This window comes from Plectropomus leopardus, chromosome 15 (genome assembly GCF_008729295.1).
Source record: "Plectropomus leopardus isolate mb chromosome 15, YSFRI_Pleo_2.0, whole genome shotgun sequence".
Classification (NCBI taxonomy): domain Eukaryota; kingdom Metazoa; phylum Chordata; class Actinopteri; order Perciformes; family Serranidae; genus Plectropomus; species Plectropomus leopardus.
Genome location: NC_056477.1, coordinates 13,988,498 through 14,004,534, shown reverse-complemented (window position 1 = coordinate 14,004,534; position 16,037 = coordinate 13,988,498). Strand labels below are relative to the sequence as shown.

Genomic DNA, 16,037 nt, shown 5'->3' with positions numbered 1-16,037 from the left:
TTCACTAGGGAATGCATTCAACACTAGTGTGAATGGGGATAGCCTAACAAACAATAATAATAATAAATGAAATAGCTGAAATGCTGTTAGCATGTCTCTGTATCAATGATGATAAAAATACCCAAAATTATTACATGTACAATAACACTTTTATAACATGAACATTGGTCATACTACAGCTTCATAAGGGACTGTACAAATGTCACAGTTTCTGGCCATGATAAATGGTGTGATTTCAGATATTTTTCAAGACAACATGCAGGTTTGGGGGTTCTGGGAGTATTTAAAGTACTGAATCTGAATTATTTTTCTACCAGTGCTGGTCTTAACAATGCACTGTACACTACAAAACATTAATGCAGAGTAATGTCATTGATGAAGCATTTTATAGGACAAAACACAATGTTTTTTTTTTCATCAGACAGGATAAGTAGTTGTCCCCTCTCTCTTTGTCTCTCTCTCTCTCTGGGAGACGATTTGGTAATGAAAGACTGAGCAAACACTTTTGAAATCCAGAGCCAATATTTAACTCTTGTCATCACTGCCTCAGTATTGATCACTGGGCGAGCACACGTCACAAGATAGCAGCACACACTGTACCTTGCTCACTGGACTGATTAGCTGATGGAGTCTTGTTCTGTTTCTGCAGTTTCAGACTGTTACTGAACTTTATCTATCACTTTGATCATTGTCTCTCTACACATTTAACCTTATTGTGACAGCTGTTTGAAGCCACAAATTTGAACTCAAAAGCATCTCCTGATTTTTTTTTTGTTGTAAAACCTGACATGTCTCGTATGTTTTCTCTTGAGTCGGGCTTTATCAGCACATTTCCACTGCAGGGACTGATGTGGGGCTCCCTGGTGGGTTCCCATGCTCTGTGTTTCCTGTGCAGATCATTGAGCTGATCTGAGCTGATCCTCCTGATGCTCCTCTCTCCCCATTCTTTGCAGATAGAGCTGGAAGATTGGCCACCCCAGTGAGCTTCAAGGAGCTTGTATCTCAATCCTGCTGATAGCAGCAAACACATACACCACTGCTGTCTTCTCGCCAGCAGACAGGCTGCTGTCAAAACAGAGGAGATACTGTTACAGTGAAACTGTTTCCTAATGAGTTAGACCATACCATAGTTCTGAGCTTATTACTAACAAACCACAATGACAGGTAACTAAAGATTTCTTTAAGTTTTGTTTTAAGAGGTGGACGTCCAACCACTATTACACAAGCCACAAATCCTTAATTTCTTTTTTTTTCAGTTTGCCCTTGCTTATTTGTTTGTTTATTTGTCTAGGAGCCTGCCATGTCACCCAATGTATCATTAACATCTTTGTGATTTCTTATTTTATCTTTTTAATTTTGGTTTTGTTTCCTTTTATCTGTGCTGTGATTGCTTTTATCGTTTCTGTTGTTTGTTTATTTGGTCTATTTCTTTGTATTATGTATTGACATTATGCGTCCTGCATCTTGCATTGTTGGTTTTAATTTTATCCTAATTCTACCCTGGTTTTGTCTCACTTGTGCTCAGTAAGGCTGTTTGGCTTTCCATTGTTGTATCGCTGTCTATGTATCTCATTTCTGCTTTGCTTTGGTTCCCAAAGCACTTTGTAAACTTATTATCTTTTTTTTATTATTATTACTATTATTATTAAGCTTGTCTTGCATGTTCGCACCTGTCATGTCTGGCTTCACAAAAAAAAAAAAAGCTGCTTGGTCAATGAATTTGGCGTCAAACATATGAAGGCACCTTTCAGGATGGTATGATACACCACCAGGCTGCATCAGTTTGTAATGCAGCTAGACAGCATCTTTCATGGTGGTATGACACACCACCTGGTGGCCTCGTGGCACTTTTCACAGGGGTGTAATACGCCACTGGATGGCTTTAGTTTGAAATACTGCAGTTTGCAACATAATATAAGAATATAAGGATCTGGAAGGTTCCTATGAGACATATGGGTCCAACAAACCCCAGACTTTCACCTGAAAGCTTGCTGTTCACTTCCTGTATAAATATTGTAGCAAACCATCATGTTTTTCCTAAACAAGGAAATTAATATAAATAAGAAGTGTTTACTGATGTTGTGAGTTTATATTGAAAAGGACAGTATGCATCGAATCGCAGAAGTGTGTTTTGAAAAGATATAAGGCTTTGGCTATGTCCTGGAAGAGACATAAAACATAATTTTTTGTCTGTTTAAAAAAAAAAAAGAAATTAAAGAAGAGGTGGATGTCACACTCATCTCATCTGTGTTGGCTTTCTCTCACATTCACACTGACCCTCGCCCCTCTAGGTGTTGTAGGTCCAGAATCCCTAAGCCATAAATCCTATTAGTCAAGGATTCTCTGAAGCATTATAAGTCGTTTTCCCATCTTTCACTGATTGCATTATCACTTGCTACCTGAGAGAAATCTGCCCCTGTGTCACAGTACTATGTAGCTGTGCTATAAAAGTAATAATTTTAACATAAACACTACATTCTACCTCTGAACACATTTTGATAGCTGCTTTTCATGCTGTGTGTGCTGTGCACATTTCTACTTAATCTCTGGTGTTCCTACTGATTTTTAAACAGATTATTCAAGCTCTGTGAGAAACTAAAAGCCCACTCTTCCTCTGTGGTGTCCACTCTCCTTCTGCCACCTCGGTGCTCATGTGTTATGCCAAATTGGACGTGGCAGGGCCGGCCTGAGAGACGGAAGTTCAGACCCCTCGGTCGGAGGTCGTGTCACTATCTGGAAAATGATTTGTCATGATTGACATTTTGTGCTGTTTCACACGCCGTTCTTGCATTTGTTTGGAAATTCGAAGGATCAAATTGGCAGACAGAATGCTGATAATAAATACATGTTGCATGTATTTGTATGTTTGTAATTTAGGTTTTTGCCTCAAACTGAAGTCCATGGTTCTTTATGTGAATCTCAAGAGTATAGTGCAGCATGGTGAAGGGTGTGTAGCAATTTTGTGTTATAAAAGCATTAATTTACTCTGTTTCTTTAAAGCCGAGATCCTTTTGCTTCTCTCAGTTGAACCTGCAGTCCACCGCCTGATGTTAGGTCTCCAGGTTAAGCACGTTATTATCTTCATATACTGCCCACTCAAGCACTCTTTCATCTCCGCTGCTGGTGCACAACTCATCTTGACTGAATGAGTGAACAGTGTCACAGGTGTGTCTAACTGCTGAACTTTAAAACAGCCAAACATGTTTTTCTCTGCAGCTTTCCCACACATTAAGTGACTGCTGTGTCAGCAGGCTTTCCTTTGTGTGATATATTTTTAGATGAGGGTATAAGTCTGCAATTTTCAGCTGAGAGTTAGCCAGTGCACGACAGCATGACTCATACTTAACCATTTAAATTCTGAGCACATTAGCCTGATTTCTATCAAAAACATGCAAAGAGGGCAGCAAGCAGCTTAATAAGAAATGGCCAAAAAATTAGCAAGAAATGGGACATATCTTGCCATGCTACTTAAGTCTTTCCTCATGTTTGTTAAAAGCATCAAACCAATTTTCTCAAGAAATCTGGGTTGACCAAAGAAAAACTCCAAATAAGAATCATTTTGCTCGCAGAGTTTAAAGCGGTTTTGTTCAATTTAATCCAAAATGCATGTTCTAATTATAAGTCACCATTTTAAAATCCTGCGATTGAACATTTTTATTTGCCCCCGTTGTACTCCCTGTCACAGTGAATTGCAGAACTTGCACAGAGCTGCGGGGCAAAGGCTTGGTATGCTGGTTCTTTTGTTGCTGAGAGAGTTTTTGCTGCATGCCAGACAGAGCAATCCAGCCAGCCCACAGGGGTCATCAGGGGAGGGAGGAGTTTTGATTATGATCATTATTCGGTAAATAAGATGTCAACAAGGTGTTTCCTTGACACTTTATTGAGTAAAAGGAGGAAGGTGCAGAAATGAACGCCCCCTTCTCAATGGGACCTCTAATCTCCTCTTTCATGTCCCATCTCGTCTGAAGGGTTTCGGCTTCGGCTGCCATGTGCTAGTCTGCCTGGGCCTGGCACTTCTTACTTGCAGGTGGGGTGAGTATCCTGGCAAGCATGTGTTTATAAAACCCACTTGTTTGGGCACAATACTTGAACTAACTTCTTTTGAGAGAACAGTGTGAATCTGTGCAAAGCCTTTTCCCAAAGTCCTTTAGAAGGCGACAGCCCATTGAGAGTAGAGAAGAAGGGATTACCTTCCTCGACAGTGGTGCATTTCCGAGAGAGCTGATTAGCTCTGCATTCATTGTTAAATCGAGCAAAGGAAGGCCCTAGAGGAGTGAAAGGATCCAAATAGGTGGGCCCAGAAATAAAACAGCCGCAGGAAGCCCTGCACAGGCAACCCAAAGTTTTCCCAACATTTCTTTCCCCCACTCCTAAGGAGGCGCGGCGTGAAAAAGGAGATTAGCATACAAAATTAGAGGCGGGATGATTTTTAAGGGCAACTTGCCTCCTGCCCTCCACCCCCACGGCCCTACTCTGTCTGGACAAAGTTAATTAAACTAGTATTAAACAGTAAAGAAACTTCCAAGCGCTTGGGAGTTAGGGGGCTCTTTGAGGATTACCATGATGAGGGAGAGAACGGGGAGGTATTTGTTGAGGCGAAATTGAGAAAGGCGTGATGGAACGACAAGTACGCTGGAAAGCTTTCTATTCTTGTTGGTTTGCCCCAGAGTATCCAAACCCCAATGTGAACAATGTGAAGAGGAAGGTTGTGTTTACGGCAAAGCATCAGGTATCACTGCCACAAAGAGGAAAGAAGGTAAACACTTTCTTCGGGATAAGATTGAAGGATTTATTATTCTTTCATGACTTTTTAATAGAAAAAAGTAGCTAATAATAAAGCAAAACTAGGAAATGCTGTGCAATAAATTAACAATGTACAGTACAAAGTGCTTCATTTTATATACAATTAAATACATCAAGAGGGCAGCAAATGTCAGGGCAAGCCAGATGATGGGAGAGCAGATTGTCCCCCAAAATGTCAACATGCTTTTAAATTCATTTAAAGCGTGGCAGTGATTGTTTAAAAACCCAAATATAAAGGCTAGGCCAACGGTCTTAGACATGCATATCCACTGCTGGTAGTGTTGGCGGACAGGATCAGGACAGTTTTTCTGGCATCATTCATCCCGAGTCTCAGCTGAGTCAGGTAAATGGATGCAGCCCGATTTATTTCTTTTGGCATGCCGAGTTTGAGGTGGGCCGGGTCATTTTTGAAAAAATTAGGCCAGTTGATCTGGCCCAATTCATCCCGAGTGTCCAGAGTTGAGCGCCCAGATACGGCCTAACTTATCGCCTCCAGCGTGCTGAGTTTGGGCCGATGCTAGGCCAGGTCATTTTGGCCTCCTGGGTGAGAATATAATCTTATGAGTTCTTAAAAAATTTTAAAAGCTATTTAAGCCGTCGCTCAACAGTTAGATAATCACTCAAAAACTAACAATTTATTTCCCCAAGATTTATGTTTGTGTATGAAAATAAATAAATCATGTTTTGGAGAATTTTGAAGGTGAAATACTCCTCAAATGCCCAGTGACTTTTTCAAAAATGTTGTAAAAAGTATAAAAATATATCTTAAATACATTTATAACCACAAAAAAATCTACAAAGGTGTAAACTTCTCTATCATGTGGCTTTGTGCACATCCCACTGTCTTAAACATTTTACACAAAATAGACAATGAAGATGGGCTGAAATTGTGATGTGAAGCTTTAGTCCAAAACACACACTATCGGAACATGCACAAAAAGTCTGGATGTTGACAGGAGCTGCAGTGGTACAAATATGATGACAACAGGGGAGAAGTGAAGAAGATGCTCAGTGCTTCTTCTTCAGTCTGAGGTTCTTCCGGCGGCTGCCAGCACTCTCGTTCCTTCCCCTCTGTCCTCCTTTCTTTACACAAAAGTACTTGGTCACTGTCTTCCTGCACTGCTCACATTTCACCGCGCAGCACCAGTGGAATTTACAATTACAGCTTGACACCATCTCCGCTTTGCGCTCCTCCACAGCCAGCCCACACTCTCCGCAGAGCCTCTTGCAGCTCCGTTTCTCCCATTTGCTCAAGTTTTTGCCCTTCTTGAGGCACTCGCGGCCCTCTGTGCCCGGCAAGCCCAGTGTGCGGTTTTCCAGGCAGTAATCGGGGGAATCTTCGAGGTGGACCAGCTCTTTACGAGAGATGGAGCTAAAGGTTTCCGCGATTGCCCCCCGGCTGGCTGCACTGTTCCCAGCTCCTCTGAGGAGATCCACCTTCAGAGCCCTGTGGTACTTCTCCTTCAAGTAGTTCCCCACCTCCCTAAACTCTGGCAACTGCAGCCAGCAGGTCTGAGTGGTGCAGCTTCCTGACACCCCGTGGCACTTACATGTCCTTTGCATGGTCCCCTTCACAGCCTGGAGACACACATAGAAACTTTATTAAAATGCATTAATAGTATAGATTGTTTTCATGAGAAAAACTGTGTCAAAGAAATGTATTCTGTGGTTGTGAGTATGTTAGGGCATAGGTTTTGTTTCAACACTTGGGGGATACACATGTGGAACAGGCAGTTTGGGGGGCAAATTTTGAGCGTCATGCTCTGACTTCCTGCATTCTGGTTAATATGTACACTGTAAACAGAAAATCTGTTTTAACTTTAAAAGGTTGGTGTGAGGGATGCCTTAAAATATTAAGTTGATTGAATTTGAGAAGACAAGTTGAGGTAATTTTGTAATCACTCAACTGGTCTTCTTAAGTTCAGTCAACTCAAAAAATTAAGATAGCCCACACACAAAATGATCTTATGTTAAAAACAAATACTTTTTACAGTGTATGCAACAATTTCTGCATTTTCTGCACCAAAATGTCTTTAATTTTGTCAAAATAAAAGTCATCTGCGACTTCCATGTTATTATTGGGGTGAGGGCTGCAATTGTTCCACATATCGAGGGGGACGTTTTCCTCTGAATACCCCCCAAAACCTACAGCTGTGCATACGTATCTCATACATTATCATATATATTGTATATTGCATGTAAAAGACAGAATGTCCCTTGTCCTTTGATTGACATGTTATCAAATTAACTGATTGTATTTTCAAAGTTTTGCAGTTAAGTAAAAAAAGGGATGAATACACTGAAAGAAAGAAATGATAGCCTCAAGGTCCAGAGCTGAGTTTCTTTGTTTTCCTCAGTGTTTCCTGACTTTGCCCAGCACAAAACAGCTGTTGGTTGAAAAGGGACGTTTTCTTTCCATGAAGAGGGAACGAACTTTCTGTTGAGGTGAGGCTGAATCAAAGTTTCACATTGAGTTTTATTGTCCGCCGAGAAGAAATAGGAGTATTTATTTAGCATGTTCATTATCAACATGTTTTCTAGTGTGAGAAGACCCAATGGAGAGTCCTATTGAGTGGATAAATGAAAAAGGAGTTTTTCTCTCTTTCTATCCCCATTTTTTTCTGTTACAATGATGCTCCAGGTGCCATGGGGATCCTAGGGCCCGACAGGGGGGAGCAAAGGCACCATAAACAAAGAGCACTTCAGCTGCACGCCTGTGGTCCCCTCAGACTCCCTCGGGGCCAAACAAAGACCAGCATAAATGTGGGATCCTTATTGCAAGAATAAAACTAAACACTTATTTTAAAAAGCAGCATAATACAGAATGCTGTGCAATGTCTGGCTCCCCAGGATCTCTAATTAAGCTTGCACCAGTGATCCTGAGATTCTCGAGTTGAGGTATTGTCATAAGGGGCATTCAACACGAGGTAAATAGGCCCTTCTGGTACACCGAACACACTGTTATTATTGCCGACAAGTGGCACCTCACTTATAGCAACGTGAAAGGGATGCTTGGGTGGCACACTCAGTGTAATTCTGAGCAGGGAAAAATGATTCAAAAGGTGCTTTACACTGTGCAATTAGTTGGAGGGCCAGGAGAGATTCTTAAAATTTCCAGCAAGCCGCCACCCAGTTTAAATACTGTATGGTTCACATCAAGGCGTCAACATAACACACTTGTGCTGCATCTTATATCAAGGGCGCATCTCTTAATGTGTGAATTAAGAGCACCTACTGTACCTTGCGCCCAGCCTCGTTATTGTGGAGATTCATGGCTGCCCGTGCATCCTGCCCAGTCTCCAACGCATCGACAAACTGTTTGGAGATGGCCTCGCCAAAGCCAACATTGTCACTGCAGCCGCCCCACAACCAACCATGGCCTCCTAGGAGAAAGAAAAGGAATGACACTTAAACGATGTGTGTTTTTTTAAATTAAAAAGTGAATATTTAAGTGTGCATTTCTCTGACCTCGCTGTCCGTTCCTGCTGTCATCACAGCCACAGTTGTCAAAGTCTCCTAGGCTGCAGTTCCTGGTTAAAGTGTACATGACTCCGGCGGAGCTGATGGCATGAACGAACGCTGTCTCCCGATTTGCTGTCAGTGGAAAGACCAATTAAGTAGCTTGTGTGACACAAATTCCTCATTTTGGATTAGACATTTTACACATTGTTTTACAATCTCTCATCTCACTAAGCTCAATTACCGTAGCTCAACATATTTAGCCTTGTTTATAATGTAGCCTGTAAAACTGGTTGAATTTTTTGTCAATTTCCCATATTCTGTTCAGGATCATAAACCCGTCTTAATTGTATTTTCATTTCTAACCTGTGCCTGAAGCTGGTTTTGTATTGGCAAACACATTTGACCCTTTGTCTTGTGAATCTCAGCATATTGCATTCATAAGCTGCAAATAGAGGCGCTAATTCTGGGGGATGTTGGGAAATGGATTAGAGTGTTTGCTTTGCCTCTAGCAAAACAGTGACCACTGTAACTATCCCAAAGGGTGCTGAATGTTTCAACTAAGCAAACATCTCTATTTCACAAACAAGGGAAAAGGCATCTCTCCTCTCACACAAAGGCTTAAAATAGAAGCACACAGTTACAAAAACACTTTTGAAACATCTTTTAAAATCCATGAGAAGTGGACTTTTTCTCAGCCTCGTTGCAGTGCGGAGATGTCTGAGCTGGTGTCTGGAGAGTCTGGACTTACCGCTGCGCAGGCTGCTGTGTGTGGACAGCTGCAGAGCTCTCTCAGGGCAGTTCCAGCGGTCCCATGCAAACTGGTATTTGCACTCCTCTATGCCACTCTGAGCTCCTGCTGCCACGCTGCTGGAGTAGATCAGGTACGCCTGCGGCAGCAGAGACCGGGGGAATATAAAACCCATAAAATAATATTGCATAGACACCACAAATCTTGCAACAATGACAGCATGACTCAAAAAGTTGAGAGCATAATTTGTAAGACATTCACTTTAGATTATTAAAAAAAATAGCATTGTCCTCAGGGTGGATTCACTTGAAAACAAATCAGACCCAATTAGTAGTACATAAATATTATATTTATCAGACAGAGTTTTTTAAATTACACATCCTGAGGCCAGGACATAGAGTTCAGATATGCCACTTAAAGACAGTCAGCAGTCAGAGATCAAACAAATCATGAGAGCACTTCAGGTACTTCTGAGCAGAAGCAGAGCAAGAAAACTCAAAATGAAGATGTAAACCAGTCTCAGACGCTTTTTCATTTATATCTTCCTATTGGTGTCAAAGGTTTTACTTGTCAATGTTTATTGTCACTTCCCTTCTCAAGAAATTCAAAGTGGATAACATGCATCAAGGCCTTAATGCTTTTGACACTGAGATTAAACTCATTGTCAGTTTCATGAGAAAAACAGTATAATTCAAACATTATTCTCCTTTTTATTAAACCCTGTTGTGATAACGCTGAATTGTTGGGCTCTCTTAAACTAGCAGCCTCCGTCCTTGGCTTTCGCCCGCCTCGCTGCGACTTGTTCACACTGTGTGAACGATAATATAACTAATATGTCTCAAGTGGCCTTTGGGGAGATGGAGTGCCACCTCTTTCACTGGGGTCTTGCTCACTAATGATGACCACCCACTACAGCAATGGCTGCCCTCGCCCCCTTAAAACATTCAACCCGCAGATATGCAGAGGCCCTGAATAAGGTCAAGTGTACGGAGGGGGAGAAAAAACACCACAAAGCGCCAAAAGTATCACTGATATATCATTCATGCCACTGATGCTGCAGGTACAAGCCATACACTTGAGTTCAGATATCACAACACAGAAACCATGTTTTCTCTCTTTTGCTCTGACTTTTGGGAAAAAGAACAAGGAGGAAAGATCAAAAGAGAGTTGGCTTACCTTGGGTCCAGTCATCAAGAAATTATTCACTGACCTGGAAAAGGAGACAGCTTATTCACTCAGGGAAGCTCAGTGTCCTTCACAAATTCCTCTGCTAACATCTCTCATTAGCGCGCTTTGTAACATGTGAAACCGTGACACCAGCAGGCATCCAAACCTCTGTGAACAATGCTGATGAATTTGTTTTAAGAAATGTAAGAATTTGAGGGTAATGAATATGTTTTTAACATTTGATTAGTTGAAATTTGGGGTTGCCAGGTTGGGAAATCCTGGTGTTTATCCTTTCTATTTGGAATAAAGCTGTTAGAAATCTTTGTAATCCACTTATAAATGCTCATGGGTTTCTGATGCTCTGATACAATGTCAATTCTGTCATTATTAATGTTAGTAAGTCATTAATAAATGCTTTTAACTCATCAAATCTGCATTTTTAAGTGCTGATATGTTAAAAAATTGATTTTGGTCTGCAGCGCTTTTCTAGAAATGAGCGGTCAGACAAAGTGGAGGGGACTTTTCACAACTTGGCAACCCAAAAGTCGCTTTTACTACTTATAACTGATCTATGAAGCATTAAGAAATGAGTTATTCATCATTAGTAAAGCCATTAGTTACAACTTATGAATCATTCATAAAAAGGTACCTAATTAAAAAGTGGTGAAATTAATAAAACAAATTCAGCAAGTCCCTAATTTAAGCAGTTTCCTTATTTCTAATCATAAAATTGTTCGTTTAAGTGACTTTATGGGTCATGTTTTGCCTTTGGAATTATACCATATTTGAGAAAAACATGTATAGATTGCCCTTACTAAACATTTTATACTAGCAAAAATAAATGCTGGCATATATAATATGTAATGCAAACACTGCAACAATTACCACTGCCATGTAATGAAATGTTTGAAGATAAACATCAAAAAAATTAAAATATTTCATAATTATTGAAACTCACCAGCAGCAGTACGATCTCATGTGAGCCAGCAGAATGAAAACGTAATAGAAAACCTCCAAATGCATGAACATCCTGACAGGTGAGGGGGGTGACGGTGACTCTGAGCCCGTCCAAAGCCTGCAGACAGTCAAACGATGGAGAGGAAACTGAGCGACCAGCACATGAAACTTCACCAGGGGCTTCCAGGATTCAAGGAGGGGGCTCTGAAATGGAGCTGCTCTCGTCCCAACAAGAGATTATCTGCTTAATTAAAGATTTTCCCCCTTCTTACTCTCTCGGCCAATCAGAGGTATTGCACCAAAGAGAGACTGGAATGATCAAAAGGGCACCCTGGGCCTTCAGGGCTGGGCAACGGTGGCTTCCCTGCCTCCATTCAGGAGCTAAGGACGATCTGCTTAATCCTGTAGGAAAAGTGTAACACTGATCCCTTGAATTTGTGGGGTGGGGAAAAAAGTTTATTTAGGCTATCTAACGCGCAGCTGAGTGTCGGGGATTAGTGGAAGATAGTCCTCTGGATGACGAATTGTTAGTTTGATAGAGCCACAAATATCGTTTGTTCTTGAGGAAGTAATTTGTTGTTTAACAAACGGCGTGATTTAATCAATGTTTATCACCGCGAAAAGCAAAGACTGTTACTCACACGGAAGACAACAAGCCTCAGAAATTTGTCTTTTTCTTTTTTCTTTTGCAAATACTGTCACCTGTCATTTACATGGATCAGGGATATAATTTATATTTTTACAGTCTGCGCAGTTAGTCGCAGAAATGGACATAACGCTATTTTCGTCACAATTTTGACACTTGTTAATAAGGAAATGACACCTATAGTCTAGTCTAATTTTCGCCCTCATACCAGTCCGTGGTGGACAGGGTTTCTGCTAGTCCTTAAAAAGTCTTAAATTCAATTTTATAAGTGTAAGGCCTTAACAGTCAATAAATAGTCTTAATTTTCAATTTGTGAGGTCCTAAGTGCTGTAAATATTTTCATCTTATTTAACTGAGGCATCTTTTTTTGTTTTTGTCAAAATGATCTAAGCTCTTCAGCATGAGAGTCAACATTTCAGATGTTACAAATCTTAAGAAAAAACTACAATACTGTCTTTTTACTTATTTTTTCACTGAGCTGTTGAAAAAATGTAGATCAACCCTTTTAATTCTAACAAGCACATTCAGAAAAGTGTAGTGAGGTAAAAAGTATAAAGTGTCATGAAAAGACAACATTCAAATCAAGTGCAAGTATGAAATGAAATGTGTATACTTCAGTACAGTACTTGAGTTAATGCACTCTGTAACATTCCACCTCTGCCTCATGCAATTTGTGATTTGAAAAAAAGTTGTCGATTCGCTTAAATGAGATCAAAATAAGGGTCAGTAATCACGTTTTATATATAAGTCCCGTAAGGAATGAGAATAACGCATGGTATTTACTTTAATAAGATTATTTGGAGATTGTTGTTGTTTTTTGTCTTTTTTTTTTTTTTTGCAGCATATCAATTTTGACTTTCATTTATTTTGGCGCCTGGAGATTGATGATCCCAACAGATAGTAAAATGTGTAACTGAGCAGAATGAGGGCCTATCAGTTGTGGTACATTTGCATCACATATCCAGATGGTGCATACCTAACACTGCATTAAGGGTTATTCCACAATAACCCCATCTGACCCTTAGGGACCCTTTCCTTTGGCACAGGCAGCCATTTGGCAATCTTGTGTGCAAACAGTGAGGGGGTGGGGGGACTTCTGAGGGATGTTTTTGGATTAAGATTTAAAGAGGAATGTCAAGTGAAATAAGACAACAGTAGAATCCATCTTGCTGTTTTAACATCTTTAATACAAGTTAAATTAGATACATTAGGGTTTAGATTTAGGGGGAGCACAGGGGAAACAGTGTGTAATATTTAGGGGGATTTTGTGATATCTAGTGGTGGAAATTGCAGATCGCAACCAGCTGAAACTTCTCCCGATGACAACTCCTTCAGCATTCATTATTCAGGACATTTTTAGTGGGAGCCAAAATTATCCACAAAGGTCTTGTACTCTCTAAAAAAAACGACCAGGTGAGTTAAACTGGTTAAAAAACATAGAACAAAGCAGTTTCTGTTTAGGGCTTAGTGTTCTTTAGGAGACAAACGCAGACTCAAACACAGATGGGTGCATGATGATGGTGGGTTTATTAAGGAAGATAGCTGGAGGAATGTGGGAAGCTGGAGACGGCAGGTCTGGCAGGAAGACAAGAAGATGAATAGATGGGCTTTCTTGGCAGGGTGTAGTGGTTCAGATGTAGGTGGTGAGTAGGCGTAGAGGTGGACAATAGTGATCTGAGGCACAGGAGAAAATTGTCAATACACAGGCTGAAAAACACAATGAAATTACTCTGGTGTCAAGATACAGAGCAGCAAAGACGTTACTACCGCTGAGTCCTGTAAAACAATCTGGCAATGAGAGAGTGATGCCCCTGGGTTTTTCTACTGCATGATGATGAGATGATTGACATCAGGAGTGAAGATTGAATCAGGAGCCAGGTAAGGGAAAGCCACGCCCACAACACACAGACACACAGAGGAGGTGGAAACATGAGGAAAACCTGGAGTCCCAGCCACAGCTGTGACAGTTTCAAGTTACAAATCAATGTTTCTCCTACTCTATTTGGCGCATCACATCACAGACTGATCACTTGCCAGGCACCTTGTATTGTGTACTAACTTAATTTTTCTGATAACTTAATGTGTACCCACTTTATTTCTGATGCAGGAGGTCTCTTCTGTGAGCTGCATAGATCACAGAGGTCTCCCTCTTTATAAAACCAGTGAACCCTGTGATATAACCAGTAAAAAAACTGGATAAAGCAGTTTCATGTTGAAAAATAAATGTGTTTCCTATGCTGTTTTGCATGTTTGGGAAAGGCCACTAGCCCAGCACATTTTAAAGCATGCTTGCCTTTATTCTCTGATGTTCAGGAGGATTTTACTGGGATCCAAATTATCCACAGAAGTCTCTTCCTCTCCAACACAAACATGCTTGGTTATTTAAATAGGTTCATTTTTTGTGACACTTTCGTGCAAGGGCTTTTAAAAAGGTTGCTGTCACAAAAATGCAAATGGTCCTATCTGGAGCCAATGTCTGTCTGTCTTTGTCCATTCTGGGCTACTGTAGAAACATGGTTGTGCTGATCTCTGTAGATGAGGACCTGCTCCCTATGTAGAGATACATGGCTCATTCTAAAGTAATGAAAACACAACAATTCTTATTTTTAGGTGATTATACTCTAAAGAAAACATATCTTATTCCATTTCTGTCAATATATCCGCTTAAATCATACACACTGGACCTTGAAAATATGTACATTAGTTTCCCTCAATAAAAACATGAAAGTATATTGACAAAATTACAAATATTTCCACTATAAATTGGTACAGGAAAAATTGCCAAAAGGATGGAAATTAAGAGTTTGACACCAAAAATTTCCACAAGGGGACTCCCAAAACACTCCTTTCTGCCGGATAAGACAGGCTGACTGTATTGAGGCTTTTAAGATGCACTTTAACACCCATATTTATTCTCTGGCTTTTAGCTGTATTTGACCTGTTTTATCTGAGTCACTGTGTTGAAATGTATACATTTGCTTTCTTTGAATTTTGTTCAAATAATTTGTGCACTATTATAACTGTATTTGTATATGTCTGTCTTTGTTAAGCCCTTTGGTGCAAAGTCTATTTTGCATTGCAAAGTGCTATATGAATAAAATAAATGTTTTTCTCTAAATGTTGATACAAATTTAATCGCCTGGGCATGCTGAAATATGAGTCTAATTGGAGATGATGGGAATTTAAATTGTAAATGCAACCCCAAATATACACATGCATTTAGCTGAATCATTTCAAGTCCTCTACATTGTGACGTCAGATCCCCTGAAAAGCAGCCAGCGGAAGCAACATTTTATTAAGTCCACTATGTTGCACAAGTCTGCAAGAACCGAGCTGAAACAGTGAGGTGTCTGAGCTCTGGCTGGCTGTGCCACTAACACCGAGGTGCTACATGCTGTGAAGAGGATGGCCTGACAGTCAGCAGCCAATGGACAGAGGGCTGATGTCACTGTTGGGGCAACAGAGATCAGCAGTGGTGGGACCACTTACAGTACATTTGGACGGGATTCAGACTGGTGGCTGCACTCTGTAGCAGGATTTTCTGCCAAAATCACCAACTGCAACAAGTAAATCACATTGCACACAACACTGTTTTTACACAAAGTAGATGGAGGTGTGAGTTGTTTCCTTGACTTGTCACAAAGTGATTCTCCAGCAGAGGGAGCAAGTTTAATTTTCCTTCCAATAGTTGAAAGATGTAATAACATGCACTTACTGACCCCCACTAAAGAAATTCAGGTGTCTGCTCTTCCACCACTAAGCAAATGAGGCTTTTTTAACATTTAACTCTGCAGGAGTGGACAGCTGCGAATGAAGCACTGTTTCCACAGACGTCTGTCCTGTGGAATTTCCAAACAATATCTGAATCTATTTTAAATATGTATGATGATGTCACATGTACAACAATGTCAGATGTGGGTGAGACAAATCAGCCGAGCATGAGAAGCAGAGGTAGATCCCCATCAGTATAGGCATGCAGACGAGAGATAAGAACGTCAATTAACAAGTACAACATGTTTCAAAAACAGGATTGGCACAATGAAGATAAAAACAGTCAGAGATTCTTAACCCCTGATGGACAAAGTCATGCTATCAGTATAGAAAAGTGCATTGTGTAGACAGACAGAACTGTCAGTAAAGATCCCAAGGTTATGTCACAATAGTGCTCTGTGGGGATGGGTGCAAAATGATACCCCATGAAAACAGCTTTTCTAGTGATGAATTTACATTAAAGTGTTTGTGCTTATTTGAAGT

The 16,037-nt window shown here is 40.5% G+C and overlaps 1 protein-coding gene across 1 annotated transcript; it reads right to left on the bottom strand.

The window, feature by feature from the left end:
- Nucleotides 1–5,811: 5,811 nt before the first annotated feature.
- On the bottom strand, nucleotides 5,812–11,209 carry wnt8b (wingless-type MMTV integration site family, member 8b). Its single transcript, XM_042502607.1, has 6 exons — nucleotides 11,139–11,209; nucleotides 10,190–10,223; nucleotides 9,014–9,152; nucleotides 8,272–8,397; nucleotides 8,044–8,186; nucleotides 5,812–6,381 (listed from the first exon to the last, which is right to left on the bottom strand). Exons 1-6 carry the CDS (start codon nucleotides 11,207–11,209, stop codon nucleotides 5,812–5,814), a joined length of 1,083 nt encoding a protein of 360 aa, XP_042358541.1.
- Nucleotides 11,210–16,037: the final 4,828 nt, after the last annotated feature.